The sequence below is a fragment of the Podarcis vaucheri genome, assembly GCF_965113315.1.
Source record: "Podarcis vaucheri genome assembly, chromosome: 12".
Classification (NCBI taxonomy): domain Eukaryota; kingdom Metazoa; phylum Chordata; class Lepidosauria; order Squamata; family Lacertidae; genus Podarcis; species Podarcis vaucheri.
In genome coordinates this window covers 36,923,834-36,950,931 of record NC_138750.1, presented here as the reverse complement: position 1 = coordinate 36,950,931, position 27,098 = coordinate 36,923,834, and the positions used below count along the sequence as shown (strand labels likewise).

At 42.8% G+C, this 27,098-nt stretch overlaps 1 protein-coding gene and 1 long non-coding RNA gene across 3 annotated transcripts in view; both read left to right on the top strand.

The window, feature by feature from the left end:
* Positions 1 to 1,041, top strand: part of VPS50 (VPS50 subunit of EARP/GARPII complex) — a 76,467-nt gene extending 75,426 nt beyond the window's left edge. Inside the window, exon 28 of the mRNA XM_082194144.1 lies at positions 318 to 1,041. Within this exon, the coding sequence (XP_082050270.1) occupies positions 318 to 437 (120 nt within the window). The 3' untranslated portion in view covers positions 438 to 1,041. The remainder of the gene's footprint in view (positions 1 to 317) is intronic.
* Positions 1,042 to 9,977: 8,936 nt separating this feature from the next.
* Positions 9,978 to 13,012, top strand: LOC309515911. 2 transcript variants are annotated; one of them, XR_014212721.1, is made up of 4 exons: positions 9,978 to 10,049; positions 10,154 to 10,331; positions 10,895 to 10,980; positions 12,940 to 13,012. It is a non-coding gene; the product is annotated as an uncharacterized lncRNA (long non-coding RNA). The 2 variants fall into 2 exon arrangements; XR_014212722.1 differs by having other exon boundaries at positions 9,986 to 10,331.
* Positions 13,013 to 27,098: the final 14,086 nt, after the last annotated feature.

The window sequence follows — 27,098 nt, the reverse complement described above, 5'->3', positions numbered from 1 at the left end:
CGAAGAATGGAAAATAAATTTTAAGTGCCTTAAGATGTTTAAATATTCACAGAACTGCATCCCATCCAACGCTTGACTAAAACTGTAAGCATTTCCCCGTGATAATCTGCCGTACTTGTTGCAAAACACCCTTCTAAGCTTCACAACCACAAATAATAGCCACATGTGTGGCTTTGAATATTTCTTCAGAAAGTGACAGGTTCTGCCTTGGTTCATTTTCTTCCTTTTCTTTTTCTTTTAGCAATACATTTCTTATTTTCTGGGCAGTGTCATTCCGCTTGCTTGAAACTAAAATGTGATTTGCTTTCTTTGCCCAGGAGTATTCTGCCAAGCAGTTGACTAATCTGGTGAATGTTTGTCTGGGGACCCACATCAACAAAAAAGCACGACAAAAACTGTTAGCAGCTATCGACGACATTGATAGGCCTAAAAGATAATAGGAGAGAGATTGCAGGGTTTTTGTTTTGTTTTTTTAACCAATGAAGAGAACAAGGGTATCTCTAACGGACTATTGATGGAGTTTGGTTAAATGGGGAAAATGTGTGCCGTATTTCTATTGACTTTGAAGGCACTTTGAATCAGTGCAGTGGGCTTTTCAAATGCAATTTTTATACTGTCTTTTCTGTTTCTTCAGTTGTCAGGAAGGCACTGTTGTACCATTTTGGCTGTATATTTTCCTTAATTGTGTACTATATGGCTAATCAAAATTAGAAGGAAACAAGCTGAGATATTAATATATTTAGTTGGTGTTTTTTGTGGGGGTTTTTTGTGTCTTTTTGTTAAAGGGCTGCTAATGCAGTACTTCACCCTTCTTTGCTCAAAAGGCGGTTATGAACCCATATAAAGAGAACTTTGTTCAGAGTCTTCAGATTATGAATTGTGCATGTCCTTTAAGAGTGTGCATCAGCAAAATATTACTGTAATGTTTAAGCTCATTGCCTTTTTATTTCCTTGCAAATGTAAGTTCATTTCAGAATGAAATCTGTCTTGTCAAAGGAATTGACCACAAATTATGGGAAAGTAATAAATATTGTACACTAATGCATGGGCTTGTGGAATCTCTTTCTAGTAGCTTACTTTTTTTCCACCCTTCATCATGGATGATCTCAAAGGGGGGGTGTGTGTGTGCAGCATTTAAAATTACATAAATGGCATTTAAACAACAATACTTGGAACAGTACAGAATCAATCCATTGTCCCCATACCATTGCACAGATCCGTGTTCCCAGATTATTCAAATACCTAGAAGAAAAGGAAGGTGACAATGCCAGCTAGATCCCAAGAGGCTGTCATTCCACCATCAAAACACCATTGCTGACACTCCAGGGTGTGTGAGATCCCAGGATCCCACTCAGTAATAGAATTTCAAGAAGGATATTCCAAGCATTACTTTATGCTCCCTAGGAAACTCTGCTTCTTAGGAGATAACTCTTTTCAGCAGCGTATATAAAATCTGAGACTCAATATATTTAAAAAAATTATCCATCCTCATATTAAAACTTCTGTGGGCAATGATTTTGAGCTCTGCCATCTTCATCTATTCAATCGCCATGTGAAGAATTCATACAGGAGGTGAAGCTGAGCTTTGGTGAAGCCATAACATTTATCTGGAATTCAAGGAAGAAAGTGACTAGTGAGGAATAGACTTTCACTTGGCAAAATTGCCCTCACAAAGCAGATTCTTTTTCTCAGCTCCAGCACAATGCATTTCACGCAGAGCAAACAACTGAACCAAAGAAAGGAAACAAGATAATGATTGGATCTGTGAAAAATAAAGTTTGCCTTGAATTTGGACCTCTGGATATTAATGTTGCCATTAGAGATGGACATCTGTCTGTGCTTTTATGTACGTTGAGGGCTACTGCTCACATTGAGCGATGCTTGAAATAATTCACTTTCTTGGGTCATTGCATACTGCAATTGTATTCCTGTTTGTATCAAGAAGGCAGCACTTTTTCTTATAGCAGTTCTTGTTTCAATATAATGTGGTACCTGTTATCAATTTCTATAAAGGAGAAAGCATTTATTAAACTGCTGTGGGCCACTGAATAGTAACAACGCCCCCCTGCCCGTAATGTGCATTAATATTCCTCTTCATGCAAGTAATAATGCTGTTTTTCATAGCTAGGGGACTCTAGGGACACAGCTTATCAACAGGTTGTAAACAGCAGCATATGGGAATATTTAAGAGTTAGATTTTGGCAGAAGCAGCCATCAAATCACTAACCAAATACCAGGTTTACTGGGCTACAAGACACGTACGTGTGTGTGTGTGTGTGTGTGTGGTCAAACCTGCAATAACATCTGCTTTATGTTTCTTAGCTTTGTTGTATATCTCTTTACAGCAGGTGTGGGGAAGCTGTGGGCCTATAGAGATTTGACTACATCACCTCTGATCATTTACTATGCTGGCTGGGGTTGATGGAAAAGAAATCAGCCTACATAGGAGCAAACTCCTAGGGACTGAGGTCCCTTTGCCCCCCCCCAAATATATTTGAGGGGGCCAGCCACCCCACCCCACCCAGTTAATGGGCATTGCCATGCAAATGGTATCCGCCACGTCTTGTGATCAATTATGTGGGGCAAGGCTTACCTGCCCCATCCCCAGTATTTTATTCAAGTTGGCACCCCTGTCAGCCTATAACATTCTTCCATGCCAGTCCATGTGTTGGTTGGGTTTGCCGGAGTAGCATATTGGTTCAGCATGTGACTTACGAACTGGAATGTTCCTGTTTTTCCACTTCCACTGCACCACACATTTGGTTGAGCTACTTCAGCATCTGTCGTCGTGGGAATACTACGGACTTACTTTGTAGCCTTTCCTTAATGATTACTGGCCTAATCTAGATGAAACTCGCTTCGGAATAAAGGCAGGATGAGAGCATCACATTAGTGGCACAGCTCTTAGGCAAAGGAGGCACATAGATTCAGATTGGCTGCCCATCTCTTGCAAGTGCGTAGAAAGAATGAAGGGGGGTTCCTGAATTTAACTCTATTTCACTAAGAGAGTTGCTTGGGGCTGTAAAAACTTAGGTGTGCTGCAGCAGGAAAAAAATAATGCCCTAATCAGTTTTTATTGAGAATCTTGGACGTTTCCCCCTCAATGAAAGAGCTTCCGTAAAGTTCATGGGAACAATAGGGGAAGGGTCTTAGCGTAGTGACAGAGCATCTGTTTTGCATGCAAAAGGCCCCATGTTCAATTCCTGGCATCCCCTTGTAGCACTTGGGAATGTCTTGGAGCTAACACCCCCCCCCATTGATCTTCCCTTCTACTACACCACTAATGGTGGTGCTGTGGGTTAAAACCACAGAGCCTAGGACTTACCGATCAGAAGGTCAACGGTTCAAATCCCCATGACGGGGTGAACTCCCGTTGCTCGGTCCCTGCTCCTGCCAACATAGCAGTTTGAAAGCACGTCAAAGTGCAAGTAGATAAATAGGTACCCCTCCAGCGGGAAGTTAAACGGCGTTTCCATGTGCTGCTCTGGTTCGCCAGAAGCGGCTTAGTCATGCTGGCCACATGACCCGGAAGCTGGCTCCCTTGGCCAATAAAGCGAGATGAGTGCCGCAACCCCAGAGTCGGTCATGACTGGACCTAATGGTCAGGGGGCCCTTTACCTTTACTTTTTACACCACTAATGGAGCGAAGGACGAAAAGGACAGGGGAATTCTGGTCATATCTACTTCTGAGTGAATATGCTTAGGAAGAGGCACTATGTGGTTGCTTTTTGTTGTTGCAATTTCTTTGGTGTGTTTGCCTGCCGGCTTAAAATTGAGCTGTGGCTCATTTCAACTTCTTTTCGCTTGTTCTTTATTATTATTATTATGTAAGGATAGAAATAACATCACCTCTGTGAATTAGCTTGACCGCTGAGTTGCTCCGTGGTCCTCAACTGCCAACACTGGCTGGTATGTTTAAGGTAAGCCAAATGATTCAACTGCTGCCAAAACTTTTTTTGCGGTTCTTTCTTCAAGCTAGCAGAACTGTCAGTAGAAATATCTTTCTTTGAACTGTAGAATTTGGAGAACCACCCCCACTATACATATATATATATTCAAGCTGTTTGCAAAGTCCTTTTTCTGGGAACTGGTTTATTTTAGGGCCTTAATATTGATTGGCATTGTGTGGCAGCCAGTGTATTTGGCCATAATTCTGTGAAAAGTACATACACAAGAACATATGTTGATCAGGTCTATTTGGCAGTGGTGATGATTTGGATTTTGTTGCAGGCAACATTACAGCACTAAGGCTGTAATTTTGTTTTACTCTCTGACGTTACAGTGCTCAAAATCTATACCCATCTTTAAAACAGAAGGCCTATATTTAACCAGCATTACCCAACACGGATGAAGTAGAGGTGGATGGGATCTGCCACCTTGAGAATTCGAAAACATTCAATTGATGAGTTGGAATCTGCATGCTCTTCTGAATAATTTTTCAGGCCAGTGCTTTTTTCCTTAAAAAAAATATGGGGGGACTCTAATTTTCCTACTCATATTGAAATACTGCCCCTCAATGAAGCCGAACCTAGATTCACAAAATGTTTAGGGATATGCGTACCCCTGCCTCCCCCGAGAAAAAAGCACTGGTTCAGACTGGTGAGTTTCCACCTTGGAGCCAGTTGCCAACCTCCCCCTCTTGAGCAAAGCTCTTAAGCAGGTAGTTATGGACCAGATCCAGGCGCTCTTGGAGGAAACCTGCTTTCTAGAGCCACTGCAACTGGGGTTTAGGCTCACTTTTCCAACAAAAACTGCTTTGGTTGCCCTGTATGTTGACCTCTGTCGGGAGGGGGGGGGAATGTGACCTCGTTAATTCTCCTCAGCATTTCTCGATACCATCTACAACGGTATCCTTCTAGAGTGGCTGTCTGAGTTAAGGGTGGGTGGCATCACTTTCCAGTGCTTCCATTCTTATGCGGATGGTCATTTCCAGAGGGTGGGGCAAGATGGTTTGAGCATATAATCCACTGCGCCACATATTCGGTCGAGCTACTTCAGCATGCCACTTCAAAGTGCTGGTTTTGACTTATAAAGCCTTAAAGGTTCAGGACCACAATACCTCAAGGACCACCTCACCCCATATGAACCAACCAGGATCCTGCAATCATCATCGGAGGTCCTTCTTTGTGTGCCTCCTCCGCATGAGAAGGGGCCTTTTCTGTGGTGGCTCCCTGCTTGAGGAATGCTATCCCCAGGGAGCCTTCATTACGTATCTTTTTTGTGCCAAGCAAAAACATTCCTCTTCTCCCAGGCATTTGGCTAATTAAACAATTGATGGCCTTTTAAATTGTGTACGGGGGAACAGGGTCTATGTTAGGTATTTGTGTGTTTTTATATTGTAAATCCATGGATGAAACATGGTATAGAAAATTAATTAATAATGATGATTTTCAGGACCTATGCTAGGCAACGTGTCGCGTGTACAGACGTCAAAGCTGCCTTCTGCAGAGATCAGCTGCCCTATTGAACTGCTCACAGAGAATTCTGATGTACAGCTGTTCCGGCAGAGTGGAACTTGCCACTCATCAGCTGATGGGCAGTGATTTCAAAGCGGCTTTCTGGACAGTTTGACTGCTGATGGGGTTTGGCCAGCTCTGCAAAGTGCAAAGCATAGGGCTGGCAAAGCTGCTTTCTGCCAGGATCAACTGTGCAATTGAATTCAGCTGATGGCCAGTGACTTCAATCCTGCTTTTATGCAGGGATTAGTTGGATGATCTAGTTGCCCGTGGGAAACCTGGTCACACAGCTGATCCAGAAGTGTCTCTGCCTGTCCAACACCTGACACCTGGGGCTGGTTGGCCCTGGTTGAGGAAAATGGCCTTGTCCGCCCGTGCCCCCCCCACCTTATCCTTTAAAACAATTGCCGCAGGCTAACATGTTCAGAAATTGAAATTACTTCCCCTGGCCCTCTGACTTTGGCATTTGTGCTCAGTTAATCTGGCTCAATGAGCAACAGAATTGCTCAGAATTAAGTAGGTGGCTCAAGCGGATTCAAATGCCTGGTGTGCATGTCCTCATTTCATCAGGGCTAATTTTTGCATTAGCTGCATCTTAAAGAAGCAAATTATCTGCATTATTATAACCATCTTCCTGAGCCCTAATGAATCACTGTCAGGGTTTGAGTTGGGTTTTTTGAAAAGCCAGATGCTGTGCCAGCATGGAATCAACAGGATCAGCCGAAAGTCTGAAGGGAAAAGGGAGAAAGGAAAAAGGAACTCAGTTCATGGCTGCATCCAGGAGAGACTGAAGGGGCCTCCCATTGTGAGTGTTGTTCCAGACTCAGAACACTTACACCGTCATCACCTCTGACTGGAACCAACACCAGGAAGGTACACCCCGGAACATTTTGGGCTGCCTTTTTGGAAAAGATTCATCTCTTTCAGGCAGGACCTGAAACATCTCATCACTTCCACAGATTTTCATTCTTTACTTCGTGTAAATCATGCCCATCTAAGTGCAGGTAAACAACAAGAAAAGCAGAAGTACTCTGAAAAGTGCAAAAGGGAAACACACACACACGAGCTTTAAGATAAGTCCTTTTGAAAACGAAAAAACAATAAACCCTAACTCTTTCAACAATAATTGAGGTGGGTATGATTGTAAGGTCATTTTCAGAATGGCATATGTAGTGTCTCCCTCTGCTCCTCTCGAAAAACCACAGCTCTGAATGATTATATGTGATTGAGAGAAGCTGTTCGTGCTGCGTCGTCGGATGAAAATGGCCAATTTGCTTTGGGCCACGTGGGGGGAGGTTTAAATTTTTGCCTTGCTATTACGTGTTCCAAGAGCAGGGTAACCTGAAGTCTGACAAATTTCTTTTATTTTGTTGCCTGAAAATGTACATCAGCTCATGGTCATAGTAGGGGGGAGAGAGAATGAATCTATGATAACATGTATTTTTCAGATGACGATGATGATGAAATTCACCTCTCTTCTTTCTTTCACTTCTAATTAATTTAGCAATAGCAAAATCAGGTTTTCAACCAGTCCAGAATTCAGTTTGGGTGCATCTTTATCTTCCGTAGCAAATAATTAAAGATTATTTTAAACTGACACCCCACTTGGGACTCAGTAAAGCTTCTACCCCTCCTAAAGACTTTGTTTATTTAAAACACACACACACACACACACACACACACACACCTGTGAGGCTAGAATGGGAGGAATACTTTTCCTCCAGTATTTTCTCTTTGCAACTTGCTTCTTTTCACCATTTTATGTCCAGGCTAAACAAACCCAGCTTCTTCAGCCTTTCCTCACAGGTCTTGCTTTCCAGGCCCCTCCAAACCCTCTTCACCCTTCTCTTGGCATATTCCACTTTGCCAGTGAGTTAATTTTATTGTAACCCGGCAGCACCCAGTGCCAGTTCAGAAGGACCCTCAATGCCACCCCCACGCTGCTGAACACAATGAGATGCCCTTTGGAGTAAGGTATTTATTGGTGCTTCCAATCTCAGATTCCCCCCCCCCCCCCCAGTGCTGGATCTACGATTTTTTTTGCCAAAGGAGGCAAAAGTCTGCACTGATGCCTCCCTCTCCTGCAAGTTCATATCTGCCCTGCCGCTACCCGCAGAAGAAGCAGGCAAAAGTTTCCTTCTCAGGGGCCAGCAGGGGACAAACAAAAGTTTTTCTCCACTCCCAGTTTCCTTCTGATGGATAATGAAGGGAAGAAAATCACCACAGAGAGATGCAGGTTCGTGTCCCGTCACCATCACACACCGAGAGGAAGATGCCTTAAGGCAAATCCTCAAATCCTCAAATGATTATAATCTGAATTATAAGCTTTGCCATTACACCGTTCTGTGGCAGCCTCCTCAACCCAGCAGAGGTTTGGGACTATAACTCCCATCAGCCACACTAAGCTGAAGCTGTTGGGAGTTTTAGTCCTTCTTTGGGACACCTGGTTGGAGAAGGCTGTTCTACCCAGGGCAGTTTGGGGGGGGGGACGCTGTAGAGTGCCCTGCCTAAAGTAATGCATTGGGCTTGTTTTTCATTATAGACAAGGACCCTCTCTGTGGCAGCAGTGTGCCTGTGGAAGGCCTTCCCTCTGAGAGGCAGCTGGGTGGCACTTGGGTAGCAGCTGCTGGGAATTGCAAGTGGAAAGAGCCTTGTTGTGCCCAGGTCCTGCTTGGGGGAGTTCCGTAGGTATCTCCATTGTGAGAACAGGGTGCTGGATTAGATAGGATTTTGGCCAGATCCAGCTGGACTCTTATGTGCTTACATAGCTGACGCTGACCTTATTGACTTTTTGATACCAGATTAAAACACATCTCTTTCCCCAGGTTTATGTTTGGGCTTTGATGTAACACTGCCTTTTGCTGACTGAGGATCTGCCTGTACTAAAATTAAGACAAGTGCTTTTTGTCTGTGTGACAATATTCATTACCTCTTTTTCTGCTCCCCATGTCAGCCATTTTCTACTGTCACCAATGGCACTTTGATCAAATAATGAGTACCGGCACCTCATTTTTTACCAGAAGAAAAAGAAAAGCACTGACTTAAAATGTTTATATCATGGTTTTTATCTTTTAAAAATTGATTTTGGTACATTTGATTGTTTTATTCCTGTTATGATGGAACTCACCCTGATATTGATGATTGATTGAAGGACATGCTAGGAATCAGCCAAATGAATTTCTCCACACACCCACACATTGCTTGTTCCATTTTCCTGCAATTTTATCTTGTCACAGGGAGCCTTTCTTTTAAAAGGATGCTAAAACGCCACACTGTGAGATGGAATCCTTTGGAACGCACCCTATGAATGTTAGCTGGAGACATGAATGCCTGGTGTCTGCCTAACAATGCCACAAACATTATTATATTCCCTCTCCAACTTTTCCTGCTTCTCTCTCTTTCTCACCATCTCATTTCATTTTGTTCTCTTGTTCTTTACCTCTTCTATCTATTCCCTTTTTCATTTATCCCAGTGATATAATGTGATATTGGTGTGTGTGTGTGTGTGTGTGTGTGTGTGCGCTCGCGCGCTCAATGCAGCACACCACTTTGGTTGAAATACAATACAGTCCTTGCACATCGTGGAGAGATCTGCTGGGTTCTGAGGCAGGTGAGACAGAGCACATTTTCACAGCCCAGCTATCCACAAAGTCTTTTTCTATCAGCACTTGGAACAGCCTGGCTGGAAATAGTTCTAAGTCACTCCTGTTATTCCTCCTTTCCCGTCCCCTACTTTGCCTCTTTCAAAAGTTTGTGCCGGCTGTGATTTTGGAAGGGTTGCTCTGAGGCTAGAAGACCAGGCTCTCTTTTCTCAGCAGCATTGCACACAGTGGGTAGTTTGAAGAAGATTATGCCATAAAGAGCAGAATAAAATGCTGCACTTAAAAGAGTTCAGGAGATGAACCACCTTGTACTCGGTTCAGGTGCTAAGCGTGCTTTGCTTTGATGCCGGCATTTCAGCTGAATTTTCTTTCAGTGAGACTCACAACCAGAGGATTTACACTAGGCAATTCTTAAGACTACAGTTCCCACCCAGTGAAGTGAAAAAGCAGCACAATGGGACCTGACTGGTACCCACAAATAATCTACTAAAGGGAAGACCTAGATGAGAAAATGTTGTGGTCTATAACTTCCGACTAAAGCCACTCAGATGTATCATTCACAATCTATAGGAGGGCTAGAGAACTGATACCCTTCCATGTGTCATTGGACTACAGCTTTCATCATCGCTGACCATTGGTCACGCTGACGGAGTTGAAGTCCAACAGCAATTGGAAGGAATTTCTGATCTACAGCTCATATTGGACAATGACACTTGCCTCTCACAGGCCTTGAGTGGTAGGCCTCTTGGTGCTTACAGACAGTCCCCAAACTTAAAGCAGTCACTCAACCAGTAACAACAGGGCAGATAACAAAGACATAAACGCAGGGACCAGGCCCATGTGTCAACTTTCCCCATGTCTACTCAGGCTTATCTGTTGCAACCTAAACAATAGGCCTCTTCAGCTGTTCCTCTGACCTAGGAATACAATATCTGAGAGAAAGGAGGCAGGGATGAGTGTGCTAGCTCTGACCTCATCCCCACCACCTTCGGTGAGCAGAAGGATGACTGTGTAATATGAGGGATATACATGGAAAATTAGAGTTGTGCATTGTGCACAGAGTCTACATGAGTACATGCAATCTCTCTACTTCAGACAATCTGCCTTCAAGTCTTGGAAGAGTAACAGTAATGAAGATGGGCAGAATTTGCACACCTGATGAGTGGAACATCTCATAATGTGATGGAAGTGCTCTCCAGGTGGTGGTATGCACTGAACACACCTGCTGGGCATGGTGTTCTGCAGTGCAGAAGCAGCATCTCTTGTGGATAAGGTAACACACAGGCAGCAGTCCCTTGGTTTCTTGTATCTCTTTCCACGCTACTCACCAAGAGACTATAAACATAGGTACACTGTCTCTATAATTCACTGTCTGAGAATTACAATCCTATGAGTACAAGAGGCTGAACAATCTGCACTTCATTCTACACATGTATGTACATAGAGATCTGGCATCATCACTGTAAAGCCAATGGAAGATTTCCCAGGGAGTCTTCTAGTTATTGGAGTCTCCCAATAAGTTGATTCTGCCAGAGTAGCATATAATTGAAATTGCTAGAATTGTGCCAGTGGAAGCTTCTCATTCAAGGGCTGCTGAGAAGGAGGATGTGAGCACTAGTTTCCGTTTAATGCTCTCCTAGTCCCTCTGCTCCCCAGACTCCCGCTATGGTACATGTCAAATTATTATCTACATATAAATGGACATATATCCATTAACACTAATTCTCTTCCTGCCCTCCGCCCTATTTTTCCATATATTTATTTGGCTGTGCTCTCAGTAAATAACCACAGAACATTAAAACGTATTATTTCCTTCTAATCCTGGTCTGGTCCCAGATCTTGTTGGATCTCAAAAGATGGAAATATGAAGGAAGACTCTAGTGGAACCGAGGGTGGCAAGGGAACCCCAATCAGAACAGAAGGTACGAGATTATTGGTCTAAGTGGTTGCTATAGTTCTTGAATGAAATAAGGACATCTCACACATAGTTAAGGTGCAGTTATATTTGGACTAGCTAAGACCGTCCTAACCCTGGGTCTCCAGATGTTGTTGGACTACAACTACCATCAGCCTCATGGCCAATGATCAAGAATGATGAGAATTATAGCTCACCAACAAATGGATGTCATACTACTTCCCTATGGTCTTTTCCCAGGTGGAAAAGGCATGGACCACCATTTTGTTTGGTTTCTGCTTAGCAATAACAGCTGATCACACTCCACATTTCCAGTTCAGCAGGTGCCCTTAACACCAACATATAGGGTAAACTGAGAGAGAGAGAGAGCTGTGCATTTCATCAGCATTTTGCAGACCAGATGTTTATAGCCAACCAGAAGAAGTGTCTAAATGAAATATGCACCACATAAACAACACACGTTACATGCTACGCACATTACTCATAATGCAAAGCCCAGTAAATGAAAAAATTAAGGTGCAGGAATCATGTAATGTCAGTGTTCTAAACATGAAATAAAGCACAGAGGCCACAAACGAAATTGAATTTGGAACACACTGAAAATGATTCCCTCTGTCTTACGACATTATCACTTTAGCACTGTCAATGTGCTGTTTGTGGTTTGAACCAAAAGGTATTTTTAGCAAAATATAGATATATCTGTCTTTTGCTGTGTCCCCCCCCCTACTGCCCCCGCCGAAGTTTCCCTTCACAAATGAATCAATTCTTCCACTGTAGCAGAACAGAGAAAACCTTTGAGATGGCTCTGGAAAAAAATGCACTCGTTGGCAAGAGGATGCAGAAGCAAACAAAATGACCTGGGGGGGGGGGGGAATCTGAGTAACTCATTATGCCAGCAATCCATTTTTCCAACCAAAGCCTCCTATTGGCTTTAATAAGGCTGCCCTGCGATGATTGTCACTTTCAGAAAGCTGAAATTCACAACCCAAACATCCAAATCGACCATTTCCCACATCTTGATGAAAATAACTCTAGCACAAGCTTCACAATTTTCCATTTGAACTGTAAGCACATTATTTGGATTCTGCAAGTCTAATGAACTTACTTCCATACAAATGTGGAAACAGAAGTTTATATTGGTCCATATACCGTATTTTTCGCTCTATAAGATGCACTTTCCCCCTCCTAAAAAGTAAGGGGAAATGTGTGTGTGTCTTATGGAGCGAATGAAGGTGGGAGACTCTGCTCAGTGCTCTCTTTAAAGAGCTGTGTGGAGCCCTTCTCCCTCCTCGGGGAAAAGCCCCCAAGAGCTGCACACATGCTCCACGTGCTCTTTAAAGGGAGCGCGGCTCTTGGGGGAGCCTTAGCCACACGCAGCCTCTCCCGGGCAACAGGAGCCTTCATCCCGCTGCCAGGGAGAGGCTGCGCAGGGCTATCCCAGAAGCCAGGGAGCTGAGCTGCGATCCCGCTTCCTGTCCTGGCTTCTGGGATTCAGAATATTTTTTTTCTTGTTTTTCTCCTCCAAAAACTAGGTGCGTTTTATGGTCTGGTGCGTCTTATGGAGCGAAAAATATGGGTAAACCTGTAGGGAAAGGTTGCACCATTTGGGATGTTTTAGTTTAGAGAAAAAGTTTAAATTTTAAAGTACGGTAAGTCCATTATGTAGCATATCATATTAAAGCCCATGAAGTTCTGAAGAGATTGGTGTTTTTAGTTTTGACGTATCTCAATGCTGGCCTGAGCCTTTAAGGTTTTTCTGTAGCCTGACAAAGCCAAAATGGTTGTGTGTTTTTTGGGGGGAAATTTCAAACCCTCAAAGCCAAAAATGTGATGAGATGAAAAACTAAAATTTTAGATTTAAACTTCTATTGGAAGGCAATTAACATAATTATTGACATAAATTATAAAACTTACATAATTTCACCACAATGGGTAGTGAGACAAATAATGTAGTTTTTGATGGCAGATGACCTGCAGCAGAACAGAACCAACACAACATCTGACAAATACAGAGTAGAAGAGAAAATGATGCCTTCACAGTAAGAGTCAAAGACCCACTTTTCAATATAGTAAGATTATATCTCCCCTGTGGGTGAAATCTAAATTACATCTTGTCCTCAAGGCAATCACCGTTTTTTTGTTATGTCAGTTTGTTAGTAGCCCACAATGGGTGCAGAGCTATTGCAATTAGATAAATAAGCTAATACAACTCATGAGTCATGAATTCTGACACTTAGAATTTCTAGGTTAAGGGATTACTGATAATTTGGCCAGGAATTTTTAATTGCACCAGCAGGTCCTCTGGTTGCCATAATTAAAAGCGTTCTCTCCCTGCTTTAGCCAAATAATTGCTGCAAGAACCACAGGTTGTGGTTATGTGCACTGCCTAGCTGATTCCTGGACGTGCTATCGTAGGACCAACATGAAGAACGGAACGGCTCCTGCCATTATTATATGCACACATGACTTTTCTGAGCAACTGTGTTTCACAGCAACTGTTTGAGAGATGAGGTCACGCAGTTGAAAGTAATGAATCGTGCAAAACAAATGCAGATGGCTGCAGTCATGATTGCAACTTAATTTGAAGTGTTCACCAGTTTTGGAGCCTTTTGTTATTTGAAAAAGGTTTAACTGCAAATGATAAGACTGATAAATCTATGGAGATTGTGGGGGGGGGGGAGGGAGGGAATGTCTCAGTGCTAAGGGATGACTGGTTGAGTGAACAAAATGGAAGACGATGAGTTTGTACATAGAGAGAAAACATTATCTAGAGCAGCCTTTCCCAACCTTGGCTTCCCAGGTGTGGTTGGATTATGATTCACTTCATTCCAGCCCCATGGCCATGCTGTTTGTACTTCAACCACATATGGGGACCTAAGGTTGGGAAAGGTTGATGTGGAACAAGAATAGGCCCCTTTGAGCCTGAGGGTCACATTTACCCTTGGGCACCCTTTGGAGATGGGCACATGATAGCAATGGGTGTGGCTAAAAGTGGGTGTGGCTACCCCTTATTCTCACACTCAGAGGCACACAAGCCCTACCCTCCTCCTGAGTTGCACCCCCTGGATTGCTTTGGAGACAGACCCGGGGCAGGGGGCGTTGTTCTCAGGTTGGTACAAGCAGGACACATGGCCTGATCTGGGGCCCAGCGGCCACAAATAGAGGCCACGGGGTGTAATAATCCTGCTAATATTACTATACCAAACTGCCTCTCATTCCGATTTTTCTATACCTGGATCTCTCTAGTACTGTTAAGTACATATCATGAAATTGTTTATGTATTGTTACTTTTTTCAGCCGCATATTATCTTCTCTTATCAATCTTTTATTGTATAGAAACCAAGTTGGGATTATTATGATAAAAGCAGTTCATAAGAGAATCTAATAAGGAAACAATACACGCTGTGTCCATTTTTTATTTCCCCCCCCACTACTGCCAAAATTGGTGGGGTCCTGGGGCCTCCAAAAGCTTTGTTGGAGGGTCCAGATCAGGCCAGAGTTTAGCTACCTCTGCACAGATGATAAAAAGGTAAGGCATGATTCTGAACTCATCTATATTTTATATTCAAAGCAGTATCACACCACTTTAAACAGCCATGGCGTCATGAACTGGCAGGACACCGAGGAAGGTGAAGAGGATCCTAGCGAGGGGTGTAGCCAGGATTTGTACCCACTGGGACAAGCTGAAGATGGGGAAGGGGAGGCAGGGGGCTTAGGAGGTACTCAGTGGACATCAGAGAATGTCAGTGGGGCAGTAGACACATCACCAGAAGTGGAGGTGCAGGTGGTCCCTTCTCTGCCAACATGATGGGCTCTGAGGCATTGTGAACAGCAGGAAGTGCACTTTAAGAGACTGAGGCAAGCAAGAGAGCCCAGCCCAGCTTACTATCAGGTGAAGATCATGGGACTCGTTAGGTTCAGGAAGAGGCTTGTGGTCACTCAGCTGGATTGAGCTCAGGGCAGGTGAGGATCACATGCTTCGTTAAGGCGAGAGGCACAGCATCTCAGCTGGAGCAAGCTGAGGTGCCTCAAACAAGATTGGGAGGGAGAGGGGAAGCAAAGCAAGGCAAAGATTCTTTGTCTGCTCAACTTCTACACTTGATGGACTACGACTTCACTGTTTTGGGAGCTCCACCAGACTGTGACCCTGAGATTCCAACACTGGATCTTCTTCAGAGACAGGAACCCGGCCTTAAGGTTTGACTTTGAATCTTCCTCATTGCATTGCACCTGAATCTGTGTTTGACCATTGGACTCTATGACCCGTTGTTTTTTATTTTCCCTCCTCCCTGCTCTTTAATCAATTATTGTTTTTATCTGTAAGCTGCCTTGGGTCCCATCGGGGAAATATATATAAACTAAAACTAAAACTGACTTCAGGAGCTGTCATGTTGACGGTTTGGTTGCCAGATGGCTTTTGTGGCCTGTGAAAAGTACTAAGCTCTGTTCAAACTGTTATAACACTCTTCCATTGGAGTGTTGGACATTTTGAGACAGCTTGGCAGAAAGATATTAACACTTATTGAGAAAGCTGTGAAGGTGGCAAGGAAAGGTTTTGCTTTGTGAATTTGTGGTGTTAGATCACACTCCTTGTGTGGCATAAAAAAGGCAGAGGCAGATAACATGGACAAATGATGTGTGTGTATGTGTATAAACACACACACACACACACACACACACACACACACACATACACACACTCCTTTCAGCCTCCAATCCATGTTTCAGAAATGAAAGTGCTGGGAGGGAGGGAGGAGCAAAATGACTTGATCTGAGGACTTATCCATAATTCCTCATGTCCTGCTTCCCCCCACTCCCACCCTGAGGAATAGCACTCTTTAGCATTCAATCAGTTCAACCAGCAATTTGAGTTTTCTCCGGATTGATGTTTGTTCTGGTATAGCACTAAAGAGCAGGTTTGCCTAGGGAAAGGAATGGGGCAAGAAGGAAACTGCTAGGATCTGTGTTTTCTAGCCGCGGGACAAACGGATGTGTAGGAGAGCTGTGACTTGCACTTCTGTCTTCCTGGATCATGTGCAGGTCAGGATGCATTTGTGTGGCTCTAAACTGCCCGTTAGAGTTCTGTGGGGAGGTCTGAGGGCTGTAGCTTTCCTCCTAGCCACTAAGGGCACTCAGAAAATGCAGCTGGAGCCATGCCACCCTCAGGGCTGAACATTCTCCTTCAATCTGGAAGTGGCAGGATGTGGTGGCGCCCTCCATCTCTCTGAGATACTTAGTATAGACAAGGACATGGCTGCTCCTGTGATTCAGAAGATGGTTGGCTCTCCAGGTATTGACTAGGAGTAGTGGGGGCATCGGGGGGTGTCCTTGTGGTGTTGCTCACCTGGCTTCTTAATGCTGTACATTGCTGCTGGTTCCCAAAAGGGGCAGGGGCAAAACAGCGGGGAGCGGCAGTGGCAGACCCAATTGGACTCTTCCAAGGCTGGATCCTGCACTGAACAATGAGTGGAAATAGATGACTACTGAAATCCCTTCCACTCTAAAATTCTATGAGGCTGCTCACGGGAGGAGGGGACCGGGGTGAGAAAGAAGCAAAACAGCTCTTGTATTCTGGACTTGTGTTTGTTCTTCTCACAACTCAGGTATTTATGGGAACCACTGCCCAGAAAGGAGAGCTGAAGGGAGAGAGCCAAAGGGTTCTTGACTGTGGCTCTCAGCCGTGGATCAGCCATCAGATGAGCAATCCTTCTTGTCCCTAAAGTTTAAAGAGCTCTGGTTCTGGTTGGGTGTGGCTGTTTTGGGTGTGGCCCTTCCAATTATAGAGTTGGGAAGGACCATGAGGACTGTCTAGTCCAGGGTTTCCCAACCTTGGGTCTCTAGCTGTTTTTGGACCACAACTCCCACCATCCCTGACCACTGGTCCTGCTAGCTAGGGATGATGGGAGTTGTAGTTCAACCACCTGCAATGCAGGAATCTTTTGCCCAATGTGGGGCTCAAACCCACAACCCTGAGATTAAGAGTCTCATGCTCTACTGATTGAGTGAATTCTGCATTTTAAACTGTTGACTTTGATTGTATATTTGTTTTTGGTTGTAGTATATGCCCTTCAGGATTGAATTCTTATTTTGATTGTGCACAGTGCTGTGTTCACTGATGGTCCTACGTAAATAAATGCTAATAGCAATAATAATTCAGTTGCTTGGTTTACATAAAATAAGTATGTGTTCCTTTCCCTTAAACACATGTTGGAAGATTGTCTTGGCATCTAAATTTATAGAGAAGATCATCTCGAACCACACATTAATGAATATCTATGAAAAAAGAATAAAGAGTGGTCTCTTATCCAATAATTCTCCATTCCTGTGAGGGTAGGAATCAATAGAAAAATAATGGAATATATATTGGATGCAGGGGATGTGTGGAGCTGCTCAGCATATTCTCAGAGGCGTAAGTGTCTGTGCCCTGGCTTTATCTACTGCCATGATAAGGTCCAGTGTTTGTATTCTGCTATCAATAAAGGGAAGGAACAGATGGGGAAGTCAGTAGTGGCACCAGGCTTTGCTTGCCATACACATATGTTTCAGGCAGAAGGAAAAGCTTGAAAGAGCAAAGTGGAGCCTTGTACAGCACCCGAGATATTGCAGGGCCAATGCCGTCGTGTCTGCCTAGTGCTCCAACAAAGGAGGAGATGCACTGTGCCAAACTCTCAGACCTCAGAGCTATTGTGTTTGCCAGTGCTCAGTGTAGCAGCAGGGAGAATCCGCCCCTACCCAGTGTGGTTTGACTTCCAATTTTAGCACAATTCCCAATTTGCATCTGCAGTCTGCATCAGATTAGACGAAATCAAACTTTGCAGGCGGCTACCAGGAGAAGCAGTAACAAAACCGGTCCCAGCTTTGACCCTTGTTTATTCATTGAAAACATTTGCGTCACTCAAAACATTTTGAGTCTTGCCTTTCGACCCAAAGGTCTCCGAAGTGATTTCCAAAATAAAACATGAAATAGAAACTGCAGTCAGGCGGCACAAGTCATTCACGATGGAACCATGCAATACGATGAAAAGAGGAGCCTGCTGGTTCAGACCAAAGGTCGATGGAGTCCAGGATCCTATTCTCACTGTGGTCATTTGGATGAATGCCTGTGGGAAGCAGAACTAGAGTGCAAGATCACTCTCCTCACCTGAGATTCCCAGCGACTGTTATCTGAAGGCGCACTGCCTGCAACCATGTAGGTAGAAGATGGCAATTAGCCATTGAAGAAGAGAAGAAGAAGAAGAGTTTGGATGTGATATCCCGCTTTATCACCACCTGAAGGAGTCTCAAAGCAGCTAACATTCTCCTTTCCCTTCCTCCCCCACAACAAACACTCTGTGAGGTGAGTGGGGCTGAGAGACTTCAGAGAAGTGTGACTGGCCCAAGGTCACCCAGCTGCTGCATGTGGAGGAGTGGGGAAGCGAACCCGGTTCACCAGATTACGAGTCCACCGCTCTTAACCACTACACCACACTGGCTCTCCTTTGACTGACATCCTCCATGCCATTAAATGACTGAATGGGCTGCATTGGTGTGAGCTTCCTTCCCTGGGAGACCATTATTTCAATGTGGCTACTCTGAGCATGACAGAGCGCTATTTTAAAGGAAAGTGTTGTTCATAAATATTTAAATAATAAAAACAAGGATTTGTATATCTATATGTTCAGCTCCAGCTCCAAGTTTCCCATGATTTAGACCAGGGATGGGGAATCTGGGGCGTCTATATGTTGTGAGTCTCCAGTGATCAGCAATGGGACCTTGTAGTCCGACAGTGTTTGAAAGGACACAAACTTTTAAGTTGTGTCTAAGAAACTCTTCGGGTGTCCTACAGACTGTAAGAAGTTTGCAGGATGGATTCAAACCCATATTGCTGTAGGTTTGTGTAGTTAAAATGAATTAAAGGGTTCTGTCACCTTCATGCCACCTTCATGCAACAAATCCACTTTAAGAAAGAATAGGACTTTCTGTGATTCTTTTGGAAAGTGACACAGGGAAATGTATTGAAAAGTATGTGGGTGATTAATGATTAACAGGAAGGCAAATCAGGATGAAGGCTCAGTATCATCTAAATGCCTGGCAAACAAATCAGAACAAATGGTCAATACAGACTGGATGTAACTTAGGCTTCCTCAACCTCGGCCCTCCAGATGTTTTGAGACTACAATTCCCAGCATCCCTGACCACTGGTCCTGCTAGCTAGGGATCATGGGAGTTGTAGGCCAAAAACATCTGGAGGGCTGAGGTTGAGGAAGCCCGAATAACCTAACATCCGCGTAAGCTTTGTGTGAGCAGAGCAAGATGAATATTCAATAAATAAGTTTTCTGCAGGACCCTCAATAGCATATAATTTTACTCCCCAAGTTTTTCCTTATTTGTTCTGAGGAAGGGACTGAATAAATGGTGGGTGTTTGATTTCTCAGTGAGAGGACCTGCCATACCATTACCCTGAGCTGGAATTCCTACATGCCCCCATCCCATGGCTGCTTTTTCTGAAGAAAGAGTGGTCAGTTTCAAGCATGCTTTGAAAGAGAATATGTGTAAAGTAGTTTTTATAATGTGGGAGTGTGGGACACAATTTAAACAGCTCAATTTAAAAGTTTCTGGTTGGACACTTCTTCTGATTAGCCACTATGATACAGATGCAAAAAGAAAGAAACTTCTGAGCTAGATGATGCCCATTCCATCTTCTTCACTTCACTGGATTTCAGTCTGGAAAGTATAGCTTGTGCAACCAGACAAAATCAGCTTTTCAATCCACAAGGAAATTCTTTACCTTCCTCCCAAAAAAGTGTCAATTTATGGCACAAAGGTTTTAGAACTTGATTGTGCTGTTACAAATTCCCTGACTTCTGAGTTTCAAATTAGATTCACCGTAAAAATAATTCACCGTAAGAGGTGGTCAACATTGTTGTTGATACAACATCCATATTTAGTACATTCGTTTCCTTTGTGAGCGGTCCTTACATTTCTAACATTATTATATTTAGAAGCACAATCCAGTTTGGCTATACATTATTCTATTTTTAGTTTTGCTGATGAAAAGCAAGGCAACTTTATGTCAGTTTCTGAATAGCATTTGAATAAGCAGCTGTTTAGGAAGCAGAAATGAAAATCGGCATGGAGCACTTGTTTCCTTTTTTAGATATTAGGACTAGAATACTGAAGGCATGAAATCGATACCTTCCTTTTCTTACTTGATACCACAGGACAGGGTTGGAGAACCTCTGGGTCCTAATTTGGCCAACCAGGCTGTTTTCCCCAAACCACACCCACCTGACACCATATGTTGCCACTCTGCCCCTGTTGGGAAGGCAGTTCTGCAGTTCTGCCCTACTACATGGGTGCAACAGTTTGGTGGTATCAACTCCTAGAGCATCCATCATGTATCATAAGGTGGTTGGGGAGGTTGTAGGTCTGATTTTTATACCACATAATGGCTTGAATGACAGCTGTCACCCAGGGTGGGGGTGGGGTCCACAGGTTCTGCATCACTGGTTCATGCAACAGGAAGTTTATGTTTAAAATGTATATATTTTTTCTTGTTCTGCCATTGGAAGCTACTTTACCAACAAAGCAGCCCCTCAATTTTTTTTGAATAAGTAAATATATATATATATATATATATATATATATATATATATATATATATATGAGGCAGAACAATTGACAAAACTTCAATATTTGGTAGTTGGCATTCTGACTTTAAAAGTTGCAGAAGTATTCTCTTGATCAAAACCAACTGAGATTTGCTTCATCCCCTCTGAGCAGTTAAGTAAGTTAAAAAGTTCTTGGTCCCTTCAAAATGCCATGCAAAAATGAAATTAGTAAGGATTTGTCTGTTATTGCCATTCCAACCTTGAGAAATTTATTTATTTAGGGAACGAATATTTGCTAGAGTATGCAGTTCTGCAATATTGCTTGCTTCTTTCCGGCTGATTATTACACAGAATTTCTCCCACAAACAATAGGCGGTATATGTTGCTTCTACTTCTCATTTCACTTAATAGATTTTGACGGTAAAAGGGTGGATGCATTTTAACATTGTGAAGCTTCATAAAAATTTCTGTGTGCTCTGAATTCAGCTCTTGTGGGGCAACTCAGAAAGGCGGGTTGCTTGCTGTATTTTGGTGAGACAGCCACCAATGTGTTGGCCGGAGTCAGGTGCAGGATTGATACTGGACTAGGAAGGCTGTCCATATTCTTCTCCGCTACACCGTTTAAGACCTTGACCTGAGTCCAGGCCAAGTGCAAAGATGCAGATGCTGTTGACACAGGATGCTGGTAACACCATCAATTTCTGTTTGGTGCCCTAGCCCAGGAAGAGACTACTGAGACTGTAATGACATTGCCAGAGAGCCCAGTCTCCAGAGATGGAGTGCACTACTAGGACAGATGACTCCAGGCCACTTACAGCAATATTGAAATCATTATTGTTTCAGCACAGAGAATAAACTTTTTGGGTCATCTGCTTGAGGATTAGATATTGGACCTGGACCAGAGGTGTTTTGCAATTTTAGAAGCTTGGCTGCTCAGCTTTTTTGCTTTTTTTCACATGGTCTGTGGTATTTTGTGTAGCGACTTTGCAGTTGTTTTTATTGATTAGTTTAGTGATGATCTATTGTAATCGCTGGGAGTGATTTTCTGTTAAATTCTGATCTGTTGATAGTTTGAGAATTAATTTTGTCATTTAATATTCTATTTGAATTGGATTACTGAATATTACTTTAATTGGCTTAAGTTGTTTATGTTGATTGTCAAATTTTCCATTATGACTTGTTTTGTGTTGGATCAGATTGTTATAGGATGTGTGTTCTTTTGTTGTATATTTTGCCATTTTTGTGGCTTGTAGACAGCCTTCTGTTTACAATGCAGAAAGGCGGTATACAAATTATAAATGCAGATGAAAAGAAACATACTACAAAGGCGCAATGCAACTATTTCTATACCTTGTTCTGAGGTGTGTGTTTTTTTAACCATGGCTCTATTTTTCTCTACTATGTACCCACAATCATTCTAAAAGCTATTCAAATAGATGCTGATTAATCAGCCTACAAAGTTTGCTATCAGTTATGTTTGTTTTGGTATTGCAAGCAGGTATATTTTGATGGAATCCCAGCAACCTGGTTTGTTGAGACATAGCAAAAACATGTCGGCTTCCTTGAGATGGTGGGGTTGGAAGTGGGGATGAGTATGCTAGCTCCACCCCCTTGTTGCCATTCTGTTTACCCTCCCTGAGTTGGAGGCCAACCTTGCAAGGTGGGGATCTTGCTGTGCTTTGAGAGGCTCCCTGACCATTTAAAAACCTTGGTTCCAATAGGGGAAGATGGTATGTTCACAGCTAGCAGAGGGCAGTAGTCCTCCTCTTTAAAGTGTTGGCTGTTTCTCCTGAAATGCATGTGTGTGTGTGTGTGTGTGTGTGTGTGTGTCGGTGGCATAAAACAAGATGGTTGTAACAGCGGGCTTCTTATAGCACAAAATGGAGGAGGAGCATGGTTGACTTTGTGACCTCATGACTTCATGATTATCAGAAGCACCTGACTAGTCAGAGTAGGGACTAGATGGAGCCTTGGCCTTATCTCTCTACGGGGCTTTTCTTACAGGACACTTTGTTTTGTTAGTGGGCTAGTGATGGAGGTTCTCTAGCCATCCAAGACATTTTGCTGAAAAACAAGATGGTGCCCTTCCAACTGGATGTCAGCACTGGTGATAGGAAGGAGTCCTTCACAACACTTGAAGGCTCACTTAGGGGATGTAGGGCAGGAAGTGTGGCACAAAACTCTTCCCTCCAAAATCTTGTTGCCACTCTCAGCTCTGGCACCTGTCACCTGAGGCACCTGCCTTAGTATGTCTGATGGATTAGTTCAATTACATAATTTGAATACGCTGCTAATGCAATGGAGTAGCAAATTTAACTATCAGCAATTAACATTTCCCATTGTACAAAGCCACCAACATTTTGACAGGATAAAAGTAGAGCAGTTAATTAATAAGAATTAAAAAAAACATCTGGTTGATATAAACAAAAGGAACATTATTATAATTAATTTTAACAGACTGAATGTCAGCTTATCAAGCTCAGTAACCTTGGAAATTTATCGTTTTATGCAGTGCAGATGTATTTTACCAGCCTGCTCAATACTAAGGTTATAAAATCCTTTGCTCTTGCAATATTGACATGATGTACAACTAACTCGGAGTCCAGAGACACCCAATTAACATCTATATCCATTTTGTGTGAATACATATTTCATTATGCTCTTGGTTTATGAATCACTGTAGAATATGCCCAATGTATCTTTTTTGCTTAACAGATGATCATTGCAGAAATGTTATACAGGGACTCAAAAAATGAAAGAAAAAAGGAATGCATTTTTTATTCTGTTTATTTGTCTCACCAACAATGCCCACCCTTTCCATTGCATTTTATGCATTAGACAACTTTGTATTTGGTAGCTTTTTTTAAAAAAAAAAATACAATAAAAAGCCTGAAAAAGATGATTTTATAAACTTCTACCATGCCACCTCTTCCTCACCTTTTCTCAAAAATAGAAGTTCCTAATGTTGCAACCTTTCCTCACAGAAGAGTTGCAGTATAGGATACAGCTGTTCTTTCGATTTTCAGTCCCCATATTTCAGGCTCTTTGCCAATAAAAGGAGGAACGAATATGGGAGATAGAATGTATTTATGGGATTCCCCTTTTCAGCAATATCCCCACATTGTACACAATGGCTTGAACTCGAAGATAAACTTAAGGAAACATATGGAAGGAGTTGACCCCCATTTCCCCACACTTGCAAAAGTCTCACAACAGAATCAGGGGACATTCTTCCTGAACAACATAGGATGGGGTGGGGACAGGAAACTCTTCTTCTGTGAACTTCGTCTTGGATCCTAAGTCTGATTTAAGGCAAATCTTCCATCCCACTGTTAGGGCTCCGAATAGTGTGTTGTTGAGGTAGGGGGATAAGGGAGAGACCCAGCAGAGGGCACCAGTAATTTATAAGGTTGGGTGCTGCCCACAAGGCAGGAGTTGGAGAAGAGTCGGGGCAGTCTGAGAAGGAGGAAGGTGCACAGGATGTGGCGGAAGATGCAGCTGTTCTGGTGACAGAAGGGTCAAGAGATTTCCCACCTTCCTCCACCATGCAGGCAACTTCCATGCAGGAGATGTCTCAGGTTGTGAGTGTGCAACCCATTAGTACAGGCTTCCTCAGACTTGGCCCTCCAGATGTTTTTGGCCTACAAGCTCCCAGGACCAGTGGACAGGGATGGTGGAAATTGTAGTCTCAAAACATCTGGAGGGCCGAGTTTGAGGAAGCCTGAATTATTATATAAGCAGGCAGAGGGGTGAGCTCTCACTGTTGCTGCAATTGCTTTGCAGGGCACAGATATGAGGGACAACTGCCTAGTGGCTGTAATGTGTGTGTGTGTGTGTGCGCGCGCGCACACACACACACGCACACACACACAGAAGGAATTGTTGTAAGTGCTTTTGTCAATAAAGACTTAACTATCAGGCAAAATGCCTTTCTTAGCTGGGGTGAGCTAGGGCACCCACACATTGTCCAGAAGGGACTCTGATATGTGTGTATTTGTGTTTGCAGGTGACTGCAAAGAAAGGAAGGGACGAAATACTTTCATTTTCTAAACTTCCTTATGTTTGCTTATCTTACAATATAAGCCATTGTGTACCATGGTGCAAAGCTTAGTTCGACAGCATTTAAATGAGCACTCCAGTTATACAAGAGTTAGGATCCTACTGGTGTCCATGACTGAACTATTGAGATTTGGTGTTCCAACAGTGAAACCTGACCAACCTCTTTGGTGTAGGTCTATTGTCCTTCCCAACTGAGTTTATTTTGCACATTCTCAGTGTTATTACCATTAACTTTATGGCCTAGGGTCCCAGGGCACCCTAATGCAATATGATACATTGATAATGAAGAACATATTATGTAAGCATGAGGTATTTCATCTTACTGTATAGTCTACAAGACTGCACCCAGCATTAAAGGTTTATAAGATGAAGAGTTTTGGCGATGATAACCTTCAGAAGTAGCTTTTGATATAGAACAGATCTATTGTACAAAAAATAATAATAATCTTCAGAAGTATCTTTCGTAATATGAACAAAGTTCAATGAGTAGAATGAGCTGATGAATCACAAAGTTGAACATTGTTCCATACAAAAACATGGCAATATAATAAATTCCCAATGATATAATACACTGTGAATAATTCCGTACAGATAAATATGTTACAGGTTTCAGGACTTTTATGCGTTATGTACATTTCTGTTTCAATAGCCCATTTTTTTGCACTAAGAAAAGTTATATAACTACTGTACCAATATGCTAAATCTCAATAAGGATAAAAGGGATCAGAAGTATAACATTCCCAGTAAAGGTGATCTGAATTTTTAAACTGTTTCTCGGTTTTGTTCACTACAGCCTAGCAAAGTTAGGAATAAAGTTTAAGAAAATGATCTTGTTGGTAAAAAACAAAAAACAAACAAACCCCACTTCCTATTATTTGATGCAGCTCAAGCAAATCTGATCCCATTCTGTGATGTATGATGTAATTATGCATTTAATGAATCTGACAGGCTATATTTTCTTCACCAAGCCAGCCACTAAATTGAATTTCAACCTCAGTGACTTGAATCTTTGTAGATCTGATGTATTCTGGTCACCAGTATCTCAATCTAACAATTCTAGTGCCAAGGCAAGAATGAATTTTAAAAATGCAAGCATATAGTTTATTATATACTTTGCATGTACGATTGGTTGATAATTTACTGAAGAGAAACTATGACATCAGATGGAACATACTTTATGGCCACGATCCAACCAAAGTTACACATTTTAAAATCTCACTGATTTCTGTGGAAGGAGACTTAGACTGCAATCCTATACACATTTACCTAGAGGTAAGTCCCATTGAACATAGAGGAGTTGACATTACCAATCATATATAGATTGCATTGTTATGGATATACCTAAACGACTTCTGTTAAAATAAATGGGATTTCAATAACATTGGTTGGATTATCTGGTTTCTTTTACCTCAAAACCTCTGCCCAATTTCCCTTTTCTTCTCTCTTCAAAGAAAAGGTGTAGTCTAACAAATTGCACACTTTCAGCTGTTCAGGACAGTCTGCATAGGGTTGTGACTACAAATTTACAATATGCAGAAATGTTTCTGTGAATTTTTGTTCAAGTCGGTTCATCATGGCCTGGTATTGTTCTGTTCACTGCCGTTCTATTCACTGCAGATCACAGAAATGAGACAATTTATAATACCCTCCTATCACTTGATTAACATTTGGCAATCTAATGCCTACCAGTACACTTTGTACTGCACACGTTAAATGAGATTATGTGGGAGGGCTGTGCAAAATGTTCCACATGGGCCAGAGGAGCATCAACTCCCATCCTGTGTGTAGAAGCTTATGGCCAATGGTCAGGGGTGATGGGAGTTGTAGTCCAAAACATCTAGAGGGCCTCAGGTTGTAGAGTCATAGAATTGTAGAGTTGGAAGGACCCCTAAGGGTCTTCTAGTCCAACCTCCTGCAATGCTGGAGGAGAGGCTGACTTAGAGCCACAAAACAGTTTTAGAACCCTCAAAACACTTCCTTGTGAATAGAATTTACCTTTAAAGTTGCCTGAGAGATTTGGGCCATTTGCTGAATACTGAAAAATAATCAGTAATACTCTCTCATCAAACACTTGGGAGCAATACAACTACCTCGCGTTCTCTTTAGGACAATGAGTGTATGTTAGGCTTAAGTAGATCAAACAATGCTAAAACGCCAAGGCTAATGGATGGGATTAGCCAGCCTTTCTAGCTGGTCCCTGGGACCCTTCCCAGAACATGCCCTTTCTCCAGGCCGGATCCCTGTTTTTTGCTCTCCTCATAAGAGAGTTGCTTCAAATTGTGAGGGGAAAGAGACTCTGGTGTTGGCCATCATGGGGAACACATGTTCCCACCTACCTTGCCCAACCCTCCAAAGTCTGCATAATGGAATTGCTTCCTGAAGAACTCTGAGGGGAGTTTTCTTGCTATTGGGTTTGAGTAATTTAATACAGTCATACCTCGGGTTGAATATGCTTCAGGTTGAGCGCTTTCGGGTT